At 53.9% G+C, this 23,865-nt stretch overlaps 3 protein-coding genes and 1 long non-coding RNA gene across 8 annotated transcripts in view; 2 read left to right on the top strand and 2 right to left on the bottom strand.

The window, feature by feature from the left end:
* Positions 1 to 606: 606 nt before the first annotated feature.
* Positions 607 to 6,514, top strand: SNX22 (sorting nexin 22). 2 transcript variants are annotated; one of them, XM_059714864.1, is made up of 7 exons: positions 607 to 736; positions 2,584 to 2,667; positions 3,483 to 3,587; positions 3,831 to 3,925; positions 5,041 to 5,073; positions 5,658 to 5,725; positions 5,855 to 6,514. In XM_059714864.1, the coding sequence occupies exons 1-7, from the start codon at positions 662 to 664 to the stop codon at positions 5,971 to 5,973; spliced, it is 579 nt and encodes a 192-aa protein (XP_059570847.1). In that variant the 5' UTR covers positions 607 to 661; the 3' UTR covers positions 5,974 to 6,514. The 2 variants fall into 2 exon arrangements, with proteins under 2 accessions (XP_059570847.1, XP_059570848.1); XM_059714865.1 differs by lacking the exon at positions 5,041 to 5,073.
* Positions 6,515 to 7,170: 656 nt separating this feature from the next.
* Positions 7,171 to 10,582, bottom strand: PPIB (peptidylprolyl isomerase B). The gene is made up of 5 exons (XM_006260902.2): positions 10,388 to 10,582; positions 10,186 to 10,299; positions 9,223 to 9,316; positions 7,900 to 8,084; positions 7,171 to 7,616 (listed from the first exon to the last, which is right to left on the bottom strand). The coding sequence occupies exons 1-5, from the start codon at positions 10,565 to 10,567 to the stop codon at positions 7,494 to 7,496; spliced, it is 696 nt and encodes a 231-aa protein (XP_006260964.1). The 5' UTR covers positions 10,568 to 10,582; the 3' UTR covers positions 7,171 to 7,493.
* Positions 10,583 to 10,786: 204 nt separating this feature from the next.
* Positions 10,787 to 23,498, top strand: LOC132244013 (uncharacterized). Its single transcript, XR_009455641.1, has 2 exons — positions 10,787 to 11,135; positions 17,695 to 23,498. It is a non-coding gene; the product is annotated as an uncharacterized LOC132244013 (long non-coding RNA).
* CSNK1G1 (casein kinase 1 gamma 1) overlaps positions 11,133 to 23,865 on the bottom strand; it is a 177,646-nt gene continuing 164,913 nt past the window's right edge. For all 4 annotated transcript variants that reach the window (XM_006260903.4, XM_014599947.3, XM_019477573.2 and 1 more), the window contains one exon: positions 11,133 to 17,845. In XM_006260903.4, the coding sequence (XP_006260965.1) occupies positions 17,791 to 17,845 (55 nt within the window). In that variant the 3' untranslated portion in view covers positions 11,133 to 17,790. The remainder of the gene's footprint in view (positions 17,846 to 23,865) is intronic.

The following is a 23,865-nucleotide window of genomic DNA, read 5'->3' as shown; positions in this document are numbered from 1 at the left end:
GTGATTAACCAGGTGACTGTGTAATACATGTAATATGCAGTTGACACCTCATTCTCATTCTCATTCAGGGCCCTGCTACACTTGCAAATTACAGTTGGCTAGAAACCAGCTCGAGACTTGTCACCGTCTCGTGCTGGCCCGGGAGCCGGCGGCTCTGTGCGGGTGCGCGGCCTGCGGCCAGTCCCGCTCCAGTGTGGGGTCGCCCGTGAATCGCCTCATGGCTGCCAGGTGTAGCAGGCACCTCACCAGACCCTGCTACACTTCCAAATGCAAGCTGGGGAGACACCGGCTATGGAGTTGGTACACATTGTCGAGCACTAACTTGGTAGTTGGCTGGCTCTTTTCTAGCGGGATGGACACAGTTATAACTCGGAGGGGTGGCCTGTCTCCATTTACTGCACCATTCCCCAGGGAGGTGCGAGATGGGGCCCGCCCCTGGGCCGTGTGTGGAGGGGAGATGCCATGGGGGGAGCGGGGTCCCCAGTGAGTCGCGCCATGTGCGCAACGTGCAGCCGGGCCCTGGCTGGGACCCAGCGCCGCCCCCCAGCTGGGGTTGGGGGCGGGGCGGGGCGGGGCGGGCCCGGGGGCGGGGCGGGGCGGGCCCGGCGCTGAGGGCTGCGCTGGCGGCGTGTCCCGGCGGCGGCGGCGGCGCGGGGAGGAGATGCTCGTGGTTTCCGTCCCGTCCGTGGGGCCGGGGGCGGCCGAGTCCCAGCACAGCCCGGACAAGGCGCACACGGTGAGCGGGAGGCGGCAGGCCCGAGCCCGAGGGCAGGGGCGGCCGCGACCGCGACCCCCGCGGGGGCGGCCGCGTAAGGCAGGCGGGTCCCCCCCGCCCCCGCCCCGCTAGCCCATGCCCGGGGCTCCCCGCAGCCCGCCGGCCCCGGCCCCGGCCCCGTGGCGCTGCCCGGCGCGGGCTGGGGGAGCTGCGGCTCCGGGCAGCCGCCCGCCGTGGGATTTCGGCGGCAACCCCGGCCCGGCAGAGCCCCCGCGGGCCGGGCCGGGCCGGGCCGGGCCGGGCCGGGCCCGGCCCCTCGCGGTACCTGCAGGTTCATCAGAGGCGGGGACGTGCCGGGGCCCCCGAGCCGCAGGCCGGGGCAGTCGCGTGCCACCCCAGCCGGGCTCCTCTCGCTGCCCCCGCCTACGTGCCCGGCCCGGCGCCTGCTTTGCGGGTGGGGAGCCGGGACCCGCATTGCCCGGCCCGGGCGCAGGGGGCGCCGAGCCCGCCCCCCCCCGTCCAAGCACCAGCCGTTCAGCCCCGGGGTGTCACTGACGCCGGGTCGGGTCTCGGCTCCCTGCGGGAGGAGGCGGAGGCGTCTGCTGGGGGCAGCGCCTGATGGGCAGCACCGGGGCATCGCACGGCCCGTCTCCTCCGGCCGGCAGCGCAGGCTTTGCCCCCGAGCTGTTCTGTGACAACTGAACGCTTGGTCCAGAGCAGCCAACTCTCGGCGTCTGGGCTCTGGGCCTGCCGCGCTGGGCAGTGTCGCGGCTGGCTCCCGTGCCACCGTCCATCCCAGTGGCGGGTCCCAAGTGCTGGAATCCGGCAGCGAGTAATCTGCTGCCCACAGAGTGCCCGCAGCCCGGGCTGCAGCGTGGGAGCAAAGGGCAGGGTGCAGGCAGCACCCCTGGAGCAGACCTGCCTCTGATCCCTTGTGGGTGCTGGTGAGGGCTGCTCTGCCCCTCTGCTGTCGGGGCACCCACGCGTGCCTGCATCCACCGCTTGTTCTGGCGGGGGTATTGTGCTAAGGAGCCTTAGCCAGGGCTGGCGTCAGATGGCAGACCCAGGGTGCTGCAGGGAGTGGTGTTGGCAGTTGCTGTACGGGTGGCCCTCTCTGCTCCAAGGCTGTCACACCCCACAGCGCTGGAACGTCAGACAGGGTGATGAATAACCCTCAGTGCTTGGGAGGCATGTGTGTTGGGGGGATAAGGCTGGTGTTGTAAGCCGGTTCCCCCCCCCCCCAATCTCCTTGCTGGACCTGAGCTTGTCCTGAATGAATTGTGTAAGGTGGTTGCAGTGCTAAGTCAGACTGTGCTCTGCCCTAGAGGTGGCTGCATTTTAGTGATAGCAGCAGTACAATCTCTTGCGCACACACATGTGCTGCAGGGCATGTTGGTGCCCCCAGATGTTGCCTGAGAGCAGGATGGAGCCGTGAGCTGAGCAGCGTCAAGCCCTTGGCCAGGTTGCAAGTGCTGCTGATGCCAGGGCTGTGGCCTGGCGCTCCGCAAGAGAGGCATTTATCTAGTGTAGCTGCTCCCCTTCCTGCACAGGGCTCTAGGGAACATAGCCAGCACCTACTCTGAAAGGGCCTTTTGTGACTCTGGGCTCGCTGCAGCTGAAAAGGCTGAATTGGGCTTTGCACCGCTACGGTGCATGTTGGGAGCGGGAGTAAGACCACTTCCACTGCTGAGCAAACACTGGGACCGCAGTCCTGTGAATAGCTGCCCTGCCTCAGGGCTTCTGGGAGCCTCAGCCCATCCCTTACCCAGGCAGCTGGGAGCAGGATGTGGGGAGGGAGGGTGAACTCCTTGCTGTTCTGCAGCTGGGGTCTGTCAGGCCCGTCTCATGCCCTTCCCTTTGCCATGTAGGTGTTCAAGGTGGAGGTGCTGTACAATGGCCGGAAACATGCCATCGAGAAGCGCTACAGCGAGTTCCACGCCCTTCACAAACGGGTGAGGGTTGGGCCCCAAACCCACCTGCTGGGAAGAGCCAAGGGAGCTGATCAGTCCACTCCAGGCTCCAGCTGCTCCCCCCTGCACAGCTCAGAGGGGTCAAACCTTTCCCTGCACCACCCTGAATACTTTGTGCCCTGCTGCTTTCCCTCCAGGCACATGATGTTGGGATTCCAGACCATCTCTCTGCACTCAGTTGAGGCAGGGATGTGGGCACATACCAGTTGCAAGAATAGGCCTACTCTAACCTTGGCCCAGAGTGACTGGGAACCCTGCAGCTTCCTATGGCCCCATGCAGCAGAGTTCACAGGGTCTGGTACCCCTTGAGGCCCACTCCAAGTCCCCAAAGATACATGCCCAGGGCAGGGGCTCCCAGAGTTGTGCAACATCAGCTGCCGGCATTTTTATTAAGAGGAAAAACCTGCAAGTGTGGCCAGGAGTAATTGGTAGGCCAGCTGCTGCCAGAGCCTGCAGGAAGTCTGAGCCAGGTGCCCTGGGTTAGGGAGCTGCCTCCCTCAGCAGGGCATGCATTCGTCTGCTCTGTGGCATAGGGGCTGTAATGCTGTGGGGCCTCCTGCAGTGTCCTTGGGCTCCCTCCACCCCTGCTGCTCCCAAAGGGACCTGGGGTTGGGACCTGCCAGGGCAAGCAGCCCCCCACCCCAGCACTGTAGCTCCAGATGGGGTAGAGCCAGGCATTGGGGGCTGCCTGGGACACTGACTTGCTAGCTGGCTGGGTGATGGCAGTGCCTTCTGGGGTCCTGGCATGGGGTGGCCTGGTCTGATGGCTGCACCTGGGCTACTGCATTCTGCTTTAGATAAAGAAGCTGTGCAAGGTCCCCGACTTCCCCCCAAAACGAGTGCCCAACTGGATGACCAAGGTGTTGGAGCAGCGGCGGCAGGGCCTGGAGGTTTATATTCAGGTAGGACTTCTCCCTGTTGTCAGCAGCAGTGCTATGGGTCACAGTCTCCCACTGGGACTCCAGTACAAGTGGGGCTGGATCGGGGGCCCCCTTTGCATGGTTGTGGGACTTGCTGCCCTAAAGAAACAGAGGCACCTTTGGTTTGGGATTCCCTGCTGTGGGGGAGGAGCCCTTAGGAGATGAGCCTGCTGTGTCTCATGGAGCCCTTGCCTGCCTGTATCCTCATGTGTGCATTGGCTTCAGGGCGTTGTGTACTACAATGAGGAGCTTCCCAAGGAGGTGCTGGACTTCCTAAAACTCCGGCATGGTTACCAGGACCCCAAGGGCAGCAGCCTGGCGTGAGTACTTGGAGCACCTGGCAAGGGAGGATTGGTCTGCAGGGACCTAGTGAGTTTGGTGCTGCAGCTGTCCACATGCAGGCCTTGGAGGGGCTGGGCCAGGCAGAATAGTTAATGAGAGACAGAACAATGAATAGCTGGGACAGGGACAACAGGCTTCTGCTCCCTCTGTGCTGGGGCTGTAGCTGGGGTGCTGTCCTAAGAGCCTACCTGTTACCTGCCAGGCCCCCTCCATGCTACCCCCCACTAGCAGCCCTGCCCTGCCCTGATACATCCATGCAGTTGATCAGCTGGGAGTCTTGCTTGCTGGAGACCCCAGTGCAACAGCAGTTTGTGTTTTTCTGTAAGGGCAGATTCAAGTGCACAGACCTGGGTGTCATCAGATGCACACACCTTTTGTCTCAGTGGTTGTTGTGTCCAGGCACGGACAGGCACAGCAGTGACGCCCATCTGCTTGACATCAGTGTGGGGAAAGTAGAGGGCAGATGACACAAGTCCCTGAGCCGGAAGAACTGCTCAAATCTGGTGGAGAAACACCCCTAAAAAAAATCGGGGGTGCAAGTCACATCAGTCTGAACTTCATCTCTGTCCATCCCCGGGTAACTGGGTGCTCAAGACCAAATGGGCTGTTGCGCTTTCTCAGTTGCTTAGGGTTGAGCTACAGAGACAGCTACCTGCTCTGGCAGATGTTCTGGGGCAGTGCCAGGTATGTCCATTCCCCAGCCCAGTGCTACTTACCATGAACAGTGTGTGCCCCTGGTGGCTGTGGGGGGCACAGTGGTGGTAACCTGGGAGCTCCCACAGACTGTGCTGGGGGAGGGGGAGTGGCGAGTGCTGACCAAGGCCGGTGGGGATCGCGGACCACCAACAGATGCTGTTAGCGGCAGAGTGGTAAGTGACGACTGCCCACAGGTGCTGCCATGCTCAGCGGGTGCACATGCACCCGCGTACACCCCCTATGCATGGCCTCTGCTACTTACCTAGATGGTCAGCTCAGTGGCAGCAGTGTGTGCATCCATCCGCTCACAGGTGGGCCTGAGCATCTGGAAAGAAGCAGAGCCAGCCCCAGCTTTGATGCCTGAGCCCCAGGCTCACTATACTCTGTTCTCTTGCAGTTCTCCGTGTGCCTTCCCAGTGGAGGAGAGCAGGCAAGTCACTGGATTTGTATCTTGACCTAGAAGGCCCTGTGCACACCTCTGACAGCAGCCTTCACTGGACCTGGATCCAGCTGTTGCCATCTGAGCCACCAGCTGAGTGAGAGTGCCCCCTGGTGGCATTTTGTTTACATAGCAGCTCCCAGCTTCAGAGGCCAGGTCCAAGTCAGATCTGCTGCTGGCCAGAGATTGTTCCAGGGCCTCTCCTGAGCACTACACAGTCACTGTCCTCATGCCTGCAGTACCCAGCAGAGCCATCTTCTTCTCTCAGGGGCTCTGTTAGCTGAAGGCACTGGCTTGGAGCAAAGCCCTGGTGCCACTTCCCCTTTCTGCAGTGCAGGGCAGCAGCTGCCCTGGAACTCAGAGCAATGGTGCATGGTGGTGTAAGGGTGGGTAATGACACCTACATGACCTGATGCACGTATGCTTCTGGGGAGAGGCCTTGCCTGCGGGAACCCTCCTCCCTGTCTTACCAGCTGGAGGGGCCTCTGTGTCACGGGACTGTGGGCTGCTGCTTTAGTTATGTGCATCACTGCCCAGCACAGAGAGCTCATCACCCCCTCTTGTTGCAACCACAGGTTCCTGCTCACCCACCGGCCAGTCCTAAGCTTCTACAAGGACCCGTACGTGCTGCCCCCAGCCACAAGTAAGGAGCACCTAATTCACTGTGAGGGCTAAGGGGAGCCTGTAGGAATGCCATACTGGGGGCAGACAACAAGCCCTGCCACTTTTCCCCTGAGCACACCTCCACTAATACCATCCTCTTGCTTTTCAGACCTGCTGCCTGACACTGTGCTGAGCGGTGTGCTACAGGGCTTCTATGCCCCAGAGAATACTGTCTATAGGACACTTGCCCAGCAGGGCTTCTGTGCACACACAGATGGCAACAGCTGATGCAGCTTCACTAGCACCACTGTGGGAGCAGCACTGCCCAGCTGCTTCTCTCACTAGGATCCTAGTGCCTGGCTCCCCAGGCACTGAGAGAGGAGATGGAAGCTGAGCCTAGCTTTGGTATAAGGGACTGACACAGACAAAGTGGGTACCAAGGCCCCATTGCAGCAGACACTATTCTTCATGCACTGTACTTGTAGCTGCTCAGGGGTTGGGCCTGGCCCTTAGAGCATGATGGGGATGAGGGCAGGGCTTTAATGCCCTGGTTCCAGGCTGAGGTGTACCAGTGGCCTCCCGGGCCAGGACTCCGAGAAGTGGAGCCCAGTGTCACAAGCACCAGAACTGACACTTGCACAGCATGCAGAGGTGGCCCCACCAACACAGTGGCAAGTTTTCCAGCCCAGAGTTTGTTTGTGCCTTGTGTCTGCATGGCAACAGCCCCCAGGGGAAGCCTGATGGGGCTGAACTGTGGGGGGAGGGCATGTTCCTGAGCTATGTTGAGGGGGGCTGCAGACTCATCTGTGCAATAAATAACTCAGGTTGGGCTGGGCTGGCTGTTGTGCTTTGTCCTCAGGCAAGTGGAGACAAAGCCGGGGCCAGCTGTAGATCATGGCAGAGACAAGGGAACCAGTAGCAGTGGGGCAGGGAAGGGAAGGAGACTAAAGGTAGTTATAGGAGCAGCTAGGCAGTCCTGGGGGCAAGGTGCAGACTGGGGCCTAGTTCCATTCCCAGTCCCTGGTGAGTAGGAAGCTGTGCCCAGAGCAATGGAGGTACCACCTGGGCACTGGGCACCTGCTGGACCTTAGTCCTGGGGGAGAGGGCAGCCCCTGCCAGATGCATCTTCACCAGCCACCTAAGAGGACTCTGCACATTAGCGAAGTCTGGGGAAGCTGCAGGCCTCAGGCTTGGCTCCTGGGAGTGGGGGGTACAGCCCCCTGGTCAGTCTCCAATCACAAGTAGCCTCTGTGGAGGAGTTTTAAGGAAGCAGGAGGCCAGGCTGGTGCCAGGCCCCACCTTGGTATTAGGGCTGGGCTGCTGGGACAGCAGCACTGGAGCTGTTCAGATACTGTAAGCCACTCATTTTCTGTAGAGCCCTGGGCTGTGCAATCACTCAGTAGAGGGGCCCTACCTAGCTGGGGAAGGGGTGGTGGGCTGCCCCACTGTTGTTCAGCTCCTGAAGGAAGCAGGCAGAGGCAGCTCTATAAAAACACATTGGTCATGTTTATTGGTGCATGTGCTTCTTACAAAAAATGATGGGAAGCCCAAGCCAGACCTCCCTGCCCCCGCTTGCTGGCTGGACAGGATGTGGTGGGGGTACAGAGCAGGGAGGTCCTGGGCAACAGGGTGGGGCTGGAAGGCTCAGCGGCATAGCTGCTGCTCACCTGCCCAGGTGACGCAAGGAAGAGGGCAACTAAATATGAGGGATACCAATAAGCATGGCAGTCCCTCAGCCCAGGCCCACAGCCCTCTGCAGCAGGGCCCTGACAGCACTGGGCCCCACCTCATCACTGGGCCAGGACACATTACTCTTTGGCGATGGCAAAGGGCTTCTCCACTTCAATGGTGCCGCAGTCAGCGATAGTGACATCCTTCAGGGGCTTGTCTCGGCCATCGGTTTTAGTGTTCTCCACTTTCCTCACCACATCCTGGTGGGACACGCACAGCAGGGTTCTCAGGGCACTGGGAGTTACACTGCTGGGGCCATGATTCAGCTGGACTGCACTACATGCGCACATGGATGCCCCACCCAATGAAGGGGCTTTTACATCCCCACCCTAGATAGCTCCATGTCCAACTCCCAGCCAGTCCTGCTCCACAGGATGCCCTGCCAAGAGCCAGGACCCCTTGCCCTGAGCGCTCAGTGTCAGCTACACATCAGCCTGTGGTAGCCACTATCTCACACCCCACAAAGGTGCTTCTCCTCCTTACCATGCCTTCCAGGACTTTGCCAAACACCACGTGCTTGCCATCTAGCCAGGGGGTCTTGACAGTGGTGACGAAAAACTGGGAGCCGTTGGTGTCCTTGCCAGCATTGGCCATGCTGACCCAGCCTGGTCCATAGTGCTTCAGCTTGAAGTTCTCATCAGGGAAACGGTCGCCATAGATACTCTTCCCTGACAGCAAGAGCAGAGGGGCTGGCTATAGCAGGGGGACCCAAACAGGGATCCAGAGAGGAAACAATCTCCTCTGGCTCAGACAGGGCCTCTTCTCCCTTCCCCACCTGCTCAACTCAACCCCAGAAGCCTTGGAACCAGGAGCTGGAAGGCAGTGGAGAAGAAACCCCCACCGCCTGCACACAGCTCCAGTGGCAGCTGCAGGGAAGGGTAGTACCCAAGGCAGATGGGAGGAGGGCACCCCTAGCTGGCAAGAGAAGGAATGCAATCAAGCTGAATGGTGTTGAAACAGTCGCACCCTCCAGGACCCATCTTCTTCTAGCCAACCAAGGGGATGTGCAGGATGTAGGGGCAACCCCTAGGACACCTACCTCCTCCTCACAGCTCAGCAGACACATGCCCTTGCCTGTCATAGCAGTAGCTGGGTTGCAAGCACAACCACAATCCACATGCTCCCTAAGCTCTGAGAAGAGTGCAGGATTGGGCTCCCACAGACTGAAGTGGGACAGTATCTGGTACCTGCACTTTGCCACATACCCACCTGGCTGCTGGCATGATTAAGTCATATGACCAGGCAGTCAGCACCTTCATGCCATGCCAGCCTACATCAGGAGTTGCACAGCAGTACCCTGTTGGGGGTGGGGAATGGGCCAAGTCTCAAGTTGTCATGCCCATCACAGTGGTTAGCAGATAGGAGCTCTGAGGCAGCCTGTGCTGGCAGAGGGACCCCAGTGAACTGGGTCTCTGGAAGGGCCCATACCCACACCCCCTCCTCCATATAAATGCTGCATGGGAAGGATTTGGAGATCCCAGACCTTGTATCCCATGACTGCTAGTTTCAGCTCTCCACGAAGCACCTGCTCTGCTAACCCTAGCTTGCAAAAGCGGCTTCAACTCTGTCACAGCCAGATAATGCTGCCCCCTGTGGCACAGCAGAAGGTCCCCTGCCAAGGGTGGAGCAGTGTCGATGCAAGGGGGCTGAAGGTGCTGCCCCCTGCTGACCCACCTGGGAAAGGCAGGCCTGGGAAGAAACCCACTAACCCCAAAGAGCAGCAGAAGCCTCTGCCCCTTCCTGAGAGGCCCAGTGCCCAGAAGACAGGAACAGCAAGTGTCTAGACTGGCCAGGGCCCAGCATTACCTCCGGTGCCATCTCCCCGGGTAAAGTCTCCTCCCTGGATCATGAAGTCCTTGATCACGCGGTGGAACTTGCTGCCTTTGAAACCAAACCCTTTCTATAACAGAGAAGAGCTAAAGTGAGGCAACAGCCAGCACTGCCCCTCCCCCTGACCCCACAGGATGAGGAGGAGGCACTGCTGACCCCCAGCCAGTGCAGGCTCTGGCCCTCTTGGCTTGGAAGATGCCCTCCCACATGTGGCCATGGGCTGGACCCCAGCCTGCAGCCAGGCCCAAGGGTGAACCTGGGCAACGGCTTGAGGTGAGCTGTGGAGATGGTGCGTGCGTGTGTGGGGGGGTGTTAATCAGGAAAGGTGCCACCCTAGCACTGAGGCAGGGCCGTGGGTGAGCACAGGGAGTGGCTAGCTAAGGGCTTGTGGAAGGCAACTTGCCAGCCCCTGGGGGAAGCGAGGGCTTGTTTCCAGCCCGGTGCCAGAAGAGCAGCTGTTACTGCCCTTGACGGAGATTTCAATGGGGCCTAGAAAAGCCGAAGGCAAAGCCGCTTGCCCTGGGGCTCCTCACCGCTGGGGGACAGGCCCTGGGCCTCAGCACCAGGTGGGGGCTGCGCACTGGGCTCTCAGGAGCGGAGCTGGGCTGAGCCATGCCCGGCCGTGCCAGGATCTCTCGTGCCAGCGTGCGCCCAGTGTCCCAGCCCCCCCCACCCCCCCCAAATGCTGCTCTGCTCCCCGCCCCACGCTGGATGCCCAGCAGGCTGCTCTGCTCCCTCCCCTCTGCAACCTGCCCCGCTGCTCTCCTCTGCGCCTGATCTGCTGCTCTGCTCCCTCCCCTTGGCACTTGACACCTGCTCCATCCTGAGCTGCTGCTCTGCTGCCTGCTCCCCACCCTGCCCCACCACTTTGCTGCTCCCCCCCCCCCCCCCGATCCCCTGCTCCTCTCCCCGCTCCCCCCCGGAGCCCTCGCCCCGCACCTCGCCCGTGGCCAGGGCAACGAAATTCTCCACGGTCTTGGGCACGGTCTTGCCGAAGAGGCCGATGACCACGCGGCCCACCGCCTCCTCGCCGATGCTCAGGTCGAAGTACACCTGGGGGGAGGGGGGGAGCGGGGTCAGCGCCGGCCCGAGCCCCCGACGCGGGGGGGTGGGGGGGCAGTGCCGGGGGGGGGGAGCTCACCTTGGCCGTGACCTTGGGCCCCTTCTTGCGCTCGTCGGCGCGCGAGGCCGCGGGCAGCAGCAGCAGCAGCAGAGCCGCCCCGCCCAGCAGCGCCGCGGCCGCCAGCAGCTTCATCCTCCTGCGCTCGCCGCCCGGCCCCGGCCACAGCCACAGCCACAGCGCCCGCCGCGCCGCCGGCATCCGGCCCCGCCCCGTCGCGCTGGTGCGGCCCGGCCGGGGGGAGCGGCGCTGCTCCCCTCCCGCCGGGGCAGTGGTACAGTCCTCCTCGCGCGGGCCCAGCTGGCGGAAGGCTCCAAGTGTCTCTAGAAGGGGGGGGCTCGGGGGGACCCTGGAGTGAGGCGCGGTGGTGCGGTCCAGCGGGCGGGGCGGGGCCGGGCCGCAAGAGGATGCCACGTTTCCAGGCGCTCACTGGGCCGCGGGCTAGCCAATGGGGAACGGGCACGGAGCACGCGGCGTGGGGGAGGGCTAGGACCGGCATGCACCGCGCTTCGCCGCGACAGCGCGAGGCCGCGCCTGCGTAGTGCGGCCCGGGCGCACGTGCTTCCTTGCGGTGACGAGGGCGGAGCCAATCAGCGCCGCAGTCTCGCGCGCTCGAGGTGAGGCCGCGCGAAGGTGGCGGCCGGCCCCGGCCCGCGGGGAGGGAAGCCGATCCGCTCCCGCCCTTCCTCCCGGGGCCCGTTTCCAGCGGCGCCTGGCCGTGCGAGCGGGGTGGCGGACAGACGAGGCGGGCAGGTGGCAGACAGCATAGGTAAGACGTTTTATTTTACATACAAAAAAGGAGCAGTCGGGAGCGCCGGCCCCCCGCGGGGAAAGGAGACAAGTAAAGATCACATTTGTCACGTTTCTCCCTCGTGCCCCAACAAACGGGCAAATCTGAAAGAACAACAGGAAGCAGGACCCATTTTCTTGAGGGAAAGGCGCCCCTCCCCCCCGCCCGCGAGGATCTTCCTTCCCGCGGATAAGCCCTTATCCTGGCTGGACCATTTCAAATACAATTGAAATTAACATTCATGTTAAAAAATACTATACGTTGCATGTTCACAGCTGAGCTCAGAGACCAGTGCCAGGAGGAGAAATAAAATACCACATTACATGTTTAAAATAAGATTAAAAAACTCAAAGGCATTTACCAAGAATGAGACATCCACACACTATTTAAAAAAATGATTTCCACAGCTGATTTTTATGTATTTTTACAGTTAAAAAAAAGTTGCAACCAACATCCCAGTGTCCCCTCTTGAAAATACAATGGGGCTAAATTAAAGAGACCAAATAAATTATAGCTTGCTAAGACTTCTAGTGAGAATTAATCCTTTATGAGTAATTTTCCATGTGGAGGCATACAACTCGTAAGGGTATTTGGTATGATCTGTGTGTTCCCAGAGGATAGTCTTCCCTCTGCCTGATAATTAAAAGTAAAAGTTTCACCAGTCCCAGCCTTGCTGCTCTAATTTAGGAAGAGGTGTTGTCATTTTGGGAAGACAGGGTCTTCAGAGCTGCTTAAATTGTACAGCAAGATGGTACAGATGGGAAAAAAACTAGCATCTATTGCAGAGATCAACCATTTTTCCTGAGACACTCCCACAAAAGGATTAAACAAGTTTTAAAAAACACATTTTGCCTGCCCGCATTTCTTCTGGCTTTCATCTACACTTTGGTTGGAAAGACAAGGAGAACCATTGCCAGCTGGGGAGCTCCTGCCCACCCAGCTCCTGGGGAGGTCGAAATCTGCTGCTGCCCTCCACTGATACTCACCACGGTGCCAAAGCCTCTAGTCTTTCCTTAAACACTCAAAATGTGCAAAAGAGCAGGTTGAAACCGCACAGTAAAAGCTAAAGAGAGGAATACGAAAGGAAAGATCTTGGTCCAAGCAGCTTAAGTTTGGTCAGTCAAGCTAGAAACGCGCACAAAGTCTCTGCTGTTTATTCCAGACCTGGAGGTCAAATTTAACACAATCTTACATGAATACTGGACTGGAGAGTCTTAATGCAAGGAAATACATTTTTCAGGTTCTCTACTCAAATAGACCGTTAGCTATTGTACAACCATTTAATTGAAATCTGAGGGGGAATCCCCCAAAATATATTGCAGTCAATTAGCTGGAGAAGTAACTGAATGAACCTGACATTTGAGCAGCTGTGGCTTGTAAAGTACAGTAAAAGTGAGGGTATGGCACTGCTAGCCACTGTGCAGCCTGCAAGAGGCCAAAGGGGATGATATTTGCTTTGCTTAGAAGTTTGTAATTGAGCCTTGGATTACAAACCAACTCCACTCCTTGAAGTGGGCCTGCAAGCAGGTTGGAAAGACTTCTGGAAACTCCAGCACTTTTGTGGAAAAAATAGCAGAGTTCTGCCACAATCAGTAACTTCAGCAGGTTTCTAGCAAGAGCACAAGGTGGCAGCTCTAGCTGTATATGCATTATTCCTAGACATTCAGTTCCCTTGCGGGAAAAGGAGGGGAAAAATACTCCTCCCTTAAAAAGAAAAAAACAAAACACAACAAATCTGAAACAAACATAACCCAAGTGTGCCCAAATCAGCAGTGCCCAGCTGGCCCTGCTTTCACTGGTGTTACTAAACAAGCTCAGTCAGAATCCTAGCTCAAAGCAGAATACTGCAAGTTGCTGCTGCCTAATCTGTACTTGAAAACAGATAAAGACCTTAAGAGAGAGGAATTGCCTGGTATGGATGCAGGTTTTGAAAGGCCTGGGGGAATAGGTGCTGAGGTTTTTTCTTCTCAGAGAAGTAGTGTCCCTGGAAGCAGTAGGTTTTTGGAAAGTGGGAGATAAAGTTCATAGGAAAAAGTAAATATTTAAGACTGCAATCAAGTAGGAGCAAGCCTTCCAATGAAGCAGATCTTGGTATTGAAACAGATACCAACACTGAGAATCGCCACTGACAGAACACTATGTGCTGCTTCTACCTAAATATACTGAAAGCTACCTTAAGATGATACTTTTTGGTTAATAGGGTGACAGTGCTTTACTGAATGTTGCCCCCCTACCGCTATGGAGAATAAATAAGCAATTGCTGTTTGCATGCTGGGAAGCCTCGTAATTGTGGCAGTTCAGTAGATTAGCTGATTCATTTCAGTGACTGGAGAATGCAGTGTTCAGCCAAGTAGCTGCACATCCCCTTTTCCCCACTTCTTGTGCAACAGAGCTAGGTTATGGGACAAACTTCCTGAGGAAGCACATGCTCAGCCAGCAGGCACAAGTGCACCCTGGGCTGGGTTTCACAATGTTGCACCTGCCGCAGTCGTAGATTCTGATAAAGCTGGAGAGCACCTGGACTTCAGCTAGAGCAAGAGGACCTGCAGTTGCTGGATTCCCAACTGTCAAAGTTGCACAGCCCTTTTGTAGTGTATTGGCCCAGAGAACATAGTGCTTTTACAATTTAGGGAAGACAGTTGATGCTTTGCCATGAAGAAGGTAGGTGGAGATGCTTTTCTGCATGGCCCATGGATTACACTCTTTGTGGTTAGCCTGTTTATGGTTGGTTCATATTCTCTTGGGTATCAGCAGTGAATCTTAACATAACAAACAGTGAATGAAGCCTGCTCTCCATCACCAGGGATGTATGAAGTTAAACTAGGGAAGACAGGGAGAAGAGGGCTAGTTTCAGCATTCCATATCAAAGCCTGATATGGCTGGACTGTTCATGGCTTTAAAGCACAGAAAAAGCATTTCGAAAGCTCCCGTGTTAAAACTGTCCCTTTAAAGAGGTGTTCAGAGCTTCAACACAGGATTAAAGGGCAACCAAGGGAGCCTGCCTGAAGTAAAGAAAGCACTTTTGTAAATGAGTGAGTGTTCTCAGGAAGGGGTAATAAATACATCTATACATGGAATACAATACAGCAGTGCAATATTTTATTGAAAACCTCACTTGAGACCTCAGGAGGCCGCAATGCAACATGGATGGGTCCCAGCTATAGGGGAACTGCATCTGGAAACCCCAGCTGTGGTTTCAGACCATGCGAAGGAAGCACTGGACACCTAAACTGACATTCCCACTAAGCAGCTCCATTAGCCAGCTGTGATCAGAGATCCTCCCCCTCACTCTCTCAGAAGAATACAGTTATATATGAAGTAATACGTTAGCTCACAGAGGAAAGGGGAGAGGCAGGGGGGGATGTAGGTGGGGTTTAATGCTTTAATTCCTACCATATGATGGGCCTGCTTGATCTGGCTCATATCAGCCAGCCCTGGAACTCCCTGGGTTTAGTAGTTTCCTTAGAATAGGACTACCGATTACCCGCTTTTTTTTTTTTTTTTTAAATATCCTTTGCCCTTTTAAAAAGTCCAATGTTTGACCATAGTGCAAGAGAGCAAGGTATAAGTGAGCATTACCAGAATGCCTTGGGGAAAGATTTCCTCCCTCACATACACAGTATTCTAGGATTAAAAGGATATTAAATCCCCAGAATTAAGCAGTAGCAAGGTCAATATGAAATGGCTTTCTAACTGACCCACTTAAAAACAAAGTCAGGAAAGTTTCTAACCAAATACATTCACTTAAAAATGTTTAAGAAGGAAAAACAAATGTAGCGACAACTCCCCCATACACACACGCACACATGTACACTTGCAAACGACAAGCTACTCCCTGATTGGAAGTAGTTAGGAATGACTCACAATGGCAGGAAAATGCAGAAGGAATTGAGTTTTGGTGACAGGCACTTAGTGGGGTTTGGGAGGGCAGTAATGCAAGTGTCTCAGAGCCCAGCACAACTTTTTTCAGAGCTAGGAGTACACAACCACTTCCTCCCCGCAAAGCCCTGCTCCTCCTTCCTCCCAAGACGCCAAACCATGGTTTCCTACAGCAAGGGTATGAGGAAATAGGCTATTTCAGACAGACTGGCTTTTGGGAAGCCAGCAGCTGAGAAAGAGTTCAGGAAGGGGGGGGAGGGGGGCAGGGGTAAAGAGAAAGAACAAACAGCAAAACTAAGTGGTTAAATGGCTCCTTCTCTTCTGGGAGGAAGAAAAGAGCTCAGGTCATTCATGCATTCACACCTGAAGGAGATGGACAGTCCCTTCTCCATCCCCCATTACACTGAAAGGAAAAAAGTTTGCAGAATTAAAAAGTGAGTTTTATAAACATCTCTTGGCAGGTTAGCAAATAAAGAGCAAGCCAGCCTGCAGCTCAGCTTCCACCCTGGCGGGGGAGAGGGGAAAGCACAGCCAAGCACTCTGCTATAGCTGCCTTCTTTCCATTAGAATAAGGCATTAAGATACTTATGCAGAAAATGGCTAACAGCTAAGAAATCCCCTAAGGGATTCTCAGAGACCTGAATCCTCACTAGGAAAAGAGGTGTCTTTCCACACTACAGCCCCCACCATGGATAACAAAGAGCTCACCTGCTGGAAGGAAGAGGGATCATCTTCCAGAGATTTCCCCTGTTAACAACGATTCTTCCTTCTCCTTCCCGGGCTGGGGAGCCAAGCTACACTCCTGCCACCCCCCTTCCAGCAAGTGCTGGTAAGGACACGGAAAGGCAACTGGGTTGCATTTTAGAAGAGACAGGATGTCAGGTTTGGATTCTGCCTTCCCGCCCTTCATGCTCGGCAGAGAATTCAGGCACTGGGGTGGGGATGCCCCAATTACATGGCAAACTAAGCCTCTAAAGCGAGTGGTCCAATCCCATCAGGATGGAGAATGCACATAGGCAAAGCAATTCACAGCCTCCACAAAAAAAAAAAAAAAAGGGGAAAAAAGCTTGTTTAGCTCCTGCAAACCTGGCCACATGCACCACCCAGTACACTGTCCCCAGGAGTAATGCAGCCTCCTCTGACTTCAACAATCCCTACACTGAGGTGCAAGATTTTTTTTCTCCTTTTTTCCCCACACTTGCGCAGAGTGCCCCAAGCCCTTGGCCAAGTATTAGCTTGGCTCAAAAGCTGTACATTAAAACCTTAGCCCCCCTCCAGGGAGGAGCACATGGTGTGTGCTCCAGGCCCAGCAGACAGGGCTGAGCTGGTGTTCCCAGACCTAGGCAAGCTGCAGAGCAGATGCAAAGCCCGCACAAGGTCCAACTCAAGGAACCTGTTTTATCACTAGGAGAAAAGTCATTGTAAGGCAGTGAAGTGTCTGCTCCCTCCCTGCTAGGGCAGCTTTGTTCTTGCTAAGATTTCATCATTGAAGGTGCTTACCAAAAAAAAAAAAATCACTCTCCCAGGAACCTTCCAAGAAGGCTACAAGGCTACCCAGCCACAGGTTTGCAGTTTGGGAAACATCAGGTTTCTGGTTTCCTGAATCCATATCTGCTTCTCTATCCAGAGTAAACTCCTCAGCAAATGGGATGCCTCTCCATCCTATCAACACCAAGCTAGTGCCTTTCAGCTCCAAGCTGGTCAAGTTAGGCACTGTGTAGGAAACCATGATAGGGACCATTCACTGGCAGCTAAAATGGGTGATTGAAAATTCAAGTATGCTTCCCTCAAGGTTGTGGGTGTTGGGAACCCCAGACCGGCACTAGGGTTGGTTTGTTTTGATGCAAGCAAACCCTAAGTTGAGGGCATTCTTTGCACCCCACCATATTCCCAGCTGAATGTCTGTCTGTGCTGGCATCAGTCATCCATGCAAAAAAAAAAATCTACAGACACAATATGCATCTGTAACGCTAAAAAAATAAAAAATAAAAAGTGCAACAATGTCAGTTTCTGTAAAACAATCCACATTGCTCTGTTTACCGTTTGGAGAAGGGAGGTGTCACAGAAGCCAGAAAAAAAACTAAGACTGGAACAGTAGATAGCAAATTTCTCACAGCTTGCGTGCTACAGTAACTGTTCCCAAGGAACCTACAAGGGAACTAGTGTCCCACTGCTGTACCTGGCGAGGCTGGCAGCAGAGGCTGACACTGAAAGGGACTTTAGAGGAAGGAGGGGGTGAAAATTTTCCCCTGTCCCAGCCAGACCCTTTGCCCACACCTCTCTCCCCTGCCCAGATGGCATTCTCTCACCTTCTCCGTAGCCAATTAAGCCTTCTGGAGTATTTTTATTGGGGAGGGAGGAGAATGGAGGAGCAGAGAGCATAGGAAGGGGAGTAAAGTGAACAGGAAACAAAGCATAGTCCTCAGGTTGGTGTGAATGATGCCTTCTGCCGTAAACAGTGGGGAAGAGGGTCAGCCAGCCAGCCCACCTTCCCACAGGGCAAACCAAGGCCTGAGCCAGCTGCAGTCCTGATCACCAGAAAAGCCTCAGGCTTGGAGTGAATGGGGGAGACCATTCAGCAGATCCACCCCGATTGGTTTGTTTTGGAACGTTTTCTTCTTCTCTTTTTGGTTTAAAATGTCACATTTCTCTTCCTCAGCTGCTTCCTCACCCCTAGAGAGAAGCCCCTTTCAGTAAGACATGGCAGGAGCTGCAGGTGCAGATCGAGTTCCTGCAAGGCCCCAAGAGGCACTGGTCACTTGTGACGCTGGGCTGTCTTCTTCCTTTTTCTCTTGAAGAAGCAGCAGCACCTGGAGTATAAAAATATGTAACAAGTCAATGGAATGGATCAAACCACACAACTGGCTCCCACCACCCGACTTCCAAGAACTGGGCTTCTTCCCTTCACCTAGGGAGACATGCAGAGGGATTTCAACATGCCCAGTGCTATGGATAAAGCAGACCTACCAACACCTCCAAGAAGAAAAAGTTTATCCAATGCCAGCAGCATCCTATTCTAGCCTGCACTGGGAGGGGCATCAGCATGGTTCTCAGACAGTAGCTATTTATGGCCAGCTGCTAGGATCACAAGAGCCAGGAGATCCTAGGAAGACAGGTCAGCTGGGCTGTTTTAGAACCTGAAATCTACAGTTACTGAAAAAGGTCGGCAACTGTTATTTACAATAACTTGCTAGTGCCCAGAGGTCCCTAGTCAGCATTAGGGGATTGCTCTCCTGGGCACTATGCAAATGCAGGTCTTTGCCTCCAGGGGCTTAATTGGGGGAAAAAAGGAACAAAGGTCTCCAGGTTGCCAGACTACACACTGGGACTGATGGAGACAAGTGAGAGACACCCAAGGACCCAGCTATTCTGTTTCCTTTGTCCAAGACTGATGCTGCTGGAATGGTCTGAGCCCAGCCTGATGAGTGTGCACACCACAGGACATGAGCAATTTAAAAACACAAGTTAAGATGAAGAGGGCTTTGTTAGGGGCCAGCTTCCTTTACTGAACCCTTAATGGAGAACAAGCAACCAATGCTTCAGTTTCAAGACCAATCATTTAGTCCATGTCTGCATACCTGGTTTACTCCCTGAGCATGGGCACAGGGAGTAAGGGAGGCAGAACACCATGGATGTTGGAAACAGATGTGGTAAGAAATGGACACAATTTCACAGCTGATCCTTGAAAGATTAATTTCAGTAGATCTCGTAAGTAAAACCTCCATCACCCAGGCTTTCAGCTCCTGCTGGCTCCTCATGAAATCACATGGCATTTCAAGGCCTGCCTGTATTTCTCTGTCTTCGGGTTCTACTGTCAGTAACTTCTTGCGTGGAAAAAAAAAAATCTTGCTTCTTTGCAAGTGCATCTGCTTCCCTGCTCATCTCCTCCCTATGACACCACAACTATTTCCATGGCAACCAAGTTGTTATAGGATTATGGTTTTTTAGGGAGTGAAGAAGAGAATAAGCAGCATAAGAGCAGATGGAGGTGTGAGGGTTATTGTAGGTAAGTGCCCCTAGCCACAATCCATCAGGAGCAAAGACATTCAGAAGCTGCATGATATCTCCAGACTAGATTTCCATTGGGTGACTGGTGGCCCAATGCAGTCATTTAACATATACCTGTGCACTGAATAGCAAACACACACTAGCTTTGTTTCTCCACCCTCCACCTCTCTTCAGGTCTTAGCTATGAAAATGAGGAATGACCAACACCACTATGTCCCTCAGGTGAGGGATGTGACAGGTGCCAAACTGGCAGCCCTGAACATATATAACCTTCATGTATGCAGAGCAGATGCAGCTATGGCAATAGAAAGGGTAAGCTACCATCATCCCTTTCCAGAGCCCTGGCCAGATGGAATGGTCTCGTGGGGTGAAGGGCTGTTCATTGTCCAGGGTTCATCCTTGAAGTCTACTCCAGAAAGCAAGGCCCAGTTCTGGAGTTGGGGCTGAAGAATGTGCATCACGATCACTCTTCAAGTAAATAGATCATTCACATAGGCCCCCTTGAAGAGCTACCAGATGGTAGTTGCCCAGAGTCCCTAGTATCCCAGGCTGGTGGAAAGCATGATCTACGTATCTAGCTGTGAAAGCCAGAAGAGATCTCTGCGATTATCTGGTGGAATCTACAGAGCACATGCCAAAGAAATGTACCCAGATATCTGTATGCATATCCCCATCCCCTCTCCTCCCCCTATTTCACTCTGCATCCACAGTAATGACCTTACTTCATGGCTCAGGCACCAGAAAATGAAAGGGGAACTGTCATGGGAAGAAATGGGAGCAGTCTGCAGCAGGGATGACTGAATGTGTGTATCCCACCCACTAGGGATAGAAAGTGGGCCCCAAGCAGTAGGTGCATTTATTGCCCCAAATGTGGAGGGCTTAACATCTCTGGCTATGCTTTCCAACCATTTCTTTCCCTGGCAACTCCTTCACTCAGATAGGGGGTTCCTCAGCTTGTTTGGAAGGGTTCAGGAAAGGAAGTCCTGAGAGTTCATTAACACAGGCAGAGGCAGAAACAAAATAAAAGAATCAGGCAGGCTGACAGTTACAGAACGTGACCCTCGAGCATGCAGACAATGTCCAAGAGAACAGCCCCAGACTATGACATACAGAAAAGCCAGAGATGCCAGAGATACTGGAGGCAAGTGCCAATGGAGAGGAGGGCTGAGGAGGACCAGTCCGCCAACAAGCGGGAACATCCTTCACCACACATGGGGCCTTCAGGGAGTTTTAAACTTCTTCTCTACAGCTGGACTGACATGTAGATAGGACTCAAAGCACAACACCCAACAGATATGCTGAGCTTCACTGCTTAGGGTCTCCCTGGGCACGAGGGGTTGGCACAGCACACTGAGTAAACTCACAAAGCAGCTGCTCTGCTCCCACCCCCCATCCCCGTTAGACTTGCATTGTGGCCTTTCCCTTCCCACCTGCCTGGTGCAGGAACTTTCTGGAAGGCAACCACTAGCTCTCACCCATCCAGTGGAGCAATGGGCTCTAGCCCGGCCTCTCTCATGCCGCTATGAGGGAGGTCCTAATGACATATAAGAGATACCTAGGACTGTTCGTTCCCCTAATGGGGAGGTCTGCAGAGGGGAAGACAGCCTTCATAGGAGGGTGCCAATGCCTGCTGAGGACAAGCACCCTGCTGCCAGGAGACTTGGGTGGTTTGCAGAGCTTTCCATTCCTGAGCCATCTGTTGTGAGGAATTCCCACAAGAGGTTTTTCAGGCTTGGTCCCACCTCTGCCCAACTCCTTCAAACATCATTTGTTCAAGAACTGAGAGTGTTCAGTGAATAAAGTAAAAGCCATAGAGAAAAGGGGGGGGTGGGGGGATCAAGTTTTCGATGGGTCAGTCCAGTTGCTTAGGCCAGCATGGCCTCCTGTTGAAGAGTCCCTCCCACCGTCCTACAAGTGTTCCCCACCCTTGCTTTAAGCAGTAATTGCACTGGTTTGGCACTGAGTTTTGTTTGATTTGTGTGGCTAAAAGGTTTAGGGTGACTGCATTTTGCCAATCTCAGTCTAGTCTGGTCCGCTCCCCCTCCCATGTGGACTGGAGAGAGGGACTCACCACAAGTTGAGCATTTTCAGGCAGCTACAGAGTGTGTAGAGAGAAAAAACACAGAAAGGAAGAAAGAGCAATTAGTTCACAGAGGTGGGATGAAAGCATGTCACTGAGCCATGCAAGCATGCAGTGCAGGTTGGCAGATGCGCCATGCCCACTCATCCTCTCTAGCCTTTATACCACCTAGGGGCCCCCATAGCTGGGTTGCAGAAGAGGATCACACTGGATCCTGCCAGGTCAATGCTGGGAGGGAGTACATTTCTTCTGCTATCCTGAGGCCTGGGGACAAGCCCACCAGGACAGAGGGAATAAAGCATCAGGGACTTCTGTAGCTGGAAATAGGGAGGGTGCCTGGGCTAGTAGGAAGGTGACACCAGAGCTGGAAAAGGATCCAAACCACAGTCTGAGGACAGTCAGACAAGAGGGCTGGATGAGAGGTACAGTGTGTACAGGACTGTTCCCATAGAACACTGCTCTTGATCACAGCTGCTGAGGGTTTGTTCACTTACTACTTTGGCACAAACCACCAGCTCCCCTGCCTTGTCCACGGGTGCTGGGAAGAGAGACGTCCGCCGTCTTCCACACAATGCATCATCTCAAAAATCAGAGAGCCATGCAACTTCGCTTAACCCTTACCCTCCCTGCCAACTACAAAGCAGTAGCATCAGGCCAGCTGGGAGCATACTTCAAGTCCAAAAGACCTCCAACCTCCTCACATGCCCAGATAACTGAGAGGTGGATGACACATTTGGACTTGTGACAACAAATAATATTTGCCAGGAAAGATAATGAGATACCTTATGTAGCCTGACTCAGTAGGGTAACTGTTAGCATATCAGCACAAGGCACCAAACTGCAACAACCATCCACCTTCCCCCACCAAAAATACACAGCTCCAAAACATACACTGGTTGGTACTGAAAGAAAGGAAGTAGGCACTTCACATCTTCATGGGGATGTGGTAGGGCAGTGTTATCCCTCCCAAAGAAACTGCCTGTGCCAACACAGAACAAAAGGATTTTGTGCAACTGCTGAACCTCAGAGCCCTAGTCACAGATCAGGACCACACTGCTCAGTGCTGTACTAATGAAACAAAGGCAGTCCTGAAAGAGACAGCCAACTCCTCCTTATGTCTGATTGTTTGCCACATCCAGGGGAATAAGTTGCAGTCACTGTTCTTTAATGGTGGTAGGACTCAGGTTACACATGCTGGCAAGCAGCGCAGCAGTTGCTCCAAGACGGAAGAGTTTGCCGAGACAGTTTCAACAGAAAATGCTGTCCACACGAAGGAAATCTGGCCAACTCATTAGGCTACACTTGATTACTATCCCCTTCCAGGAAATCCCCATCTTCCATTGAAAAGAAAACAAATTTGCTCCCAAGTCTCTTCCTCACAATATGACTGTGGCTCAAGGATTGGACTGTTAAGTCACCTTAAGACCCATCAACGAGCCATAGTAGAGATCATCCCTTAATTGAGGGATTGCCAACAACTGTAGCTTACTATCCACAGGGATTCATGGCAAGATGGTCAATGGACAACCAAGCCACTGTTCCTCAGGAGAGAAAGATAGAAAAAGTTTCTCTGCTGGAGCCAACTTGACAGACATCTACAGAAGCTGTCCTGACATGGGAAAGTGCCAGGCCCACATTCCTTCAAGCCTTCTCTAGCACTACAACTCTACCTCCCACCCCAACTGGTCAAACGTGAGGCCTGTCAAGCAACAAGTTCATTGAGCCTTGCTGTAGCTTAGATCACTGAGTAATTTCCAAATGCAGAAAATGGAGGCAGCCTCAGAGCCCATTCCTCCTGTGCTGGGGAAGTTGATTTGTTAGGCAATAACTACACAACCCAAGCAACCCACTAGGACTAAAAACAGACAGTACTCATAGGCTGACCCTGGGCTTTGATTTGCATCAAAACAGGCCATGGGGTAGTTGTTTATATATGCAGTGTGAAAAGCAATTAACTCCAATTAGCTTCACACAGGGAGAGGGAGCGTTAGCTGGGTACTTCACAGCTACTTGGGGTTGGACAGTGGGCTTGTACACCTGTAGAATTCCAGGATAAAAGCCTTCATCTCAGGAAATTTGAAACCTGTTTTTAGCCTAGTATTCAAAGCTCTTCTTGATGCAGGAGAGAGACAGCAGGCCCCACATTCCACCTGTTAAAGGGGGATCATGCAAAGTGTCCTCTTGTGGTGCTGGATGGCAGCACACATACAAAAGCAGCAGAAATGGCCGACAGCGATTGCCCTCAATTTCATCAGAAGCTCCAGATGACACTTCCTGCTACCGCAACTGTCAGCTCAAAGTGAGATCTCCAGTTCCCACAGGAAGAAGGGCTATTTACAATTTCTCCCTCAATCAGCTCCTAATGGACTAGGCTAGGGAAAATTCAGAGAGAAAGCAGTGTCCCTGCACCAGGACTATGTAAAAACCTCAAACACACAAAGCTAGAGATAAAACACTGCTGACTTTTAGACTGACACTTTGTTCCCTGAACTGAAGCTGAACTATTTCCATGCTCATAACAGAGGGAAGGAGCATATCCTCCTGGATTCAAGGGAGATTCGCGCAACTGGTTTTCATGTTATTTTTGTATGTCACCATTTCTTTGTAATACATGCTCTGGCCAAAAGTTATTCTCCAGGCATCACAGGTAGGAAAAAAAAAAAAAAAAAAAGGCAGCAGAAGCAGCACTGAAGAACCATGCAAAAAGCAGTGAGATTCAGGGGAAAGATATGGAAACAAGCA

The sequence above is a fragment of the Alligator mississippiensis genome, chromosome 11, assembly GCF_030867095.1.
Source record: "Alligator mississippiensis isolate rAllMis1 chromosome 11, rAllMis1, whole genome shotgun sequence".
Taxonomy (NCBI): domain Eukaryota; kingdom Metazoa; phylum Chordata; order Crocodylia; family Alligatoridae; genus Alligator; species Alligator mississippiensis.
Note: the sequence above shows the minus strand (reverse complement) of the source record. Positions and strands in the feature narration are given on the sequence as shown.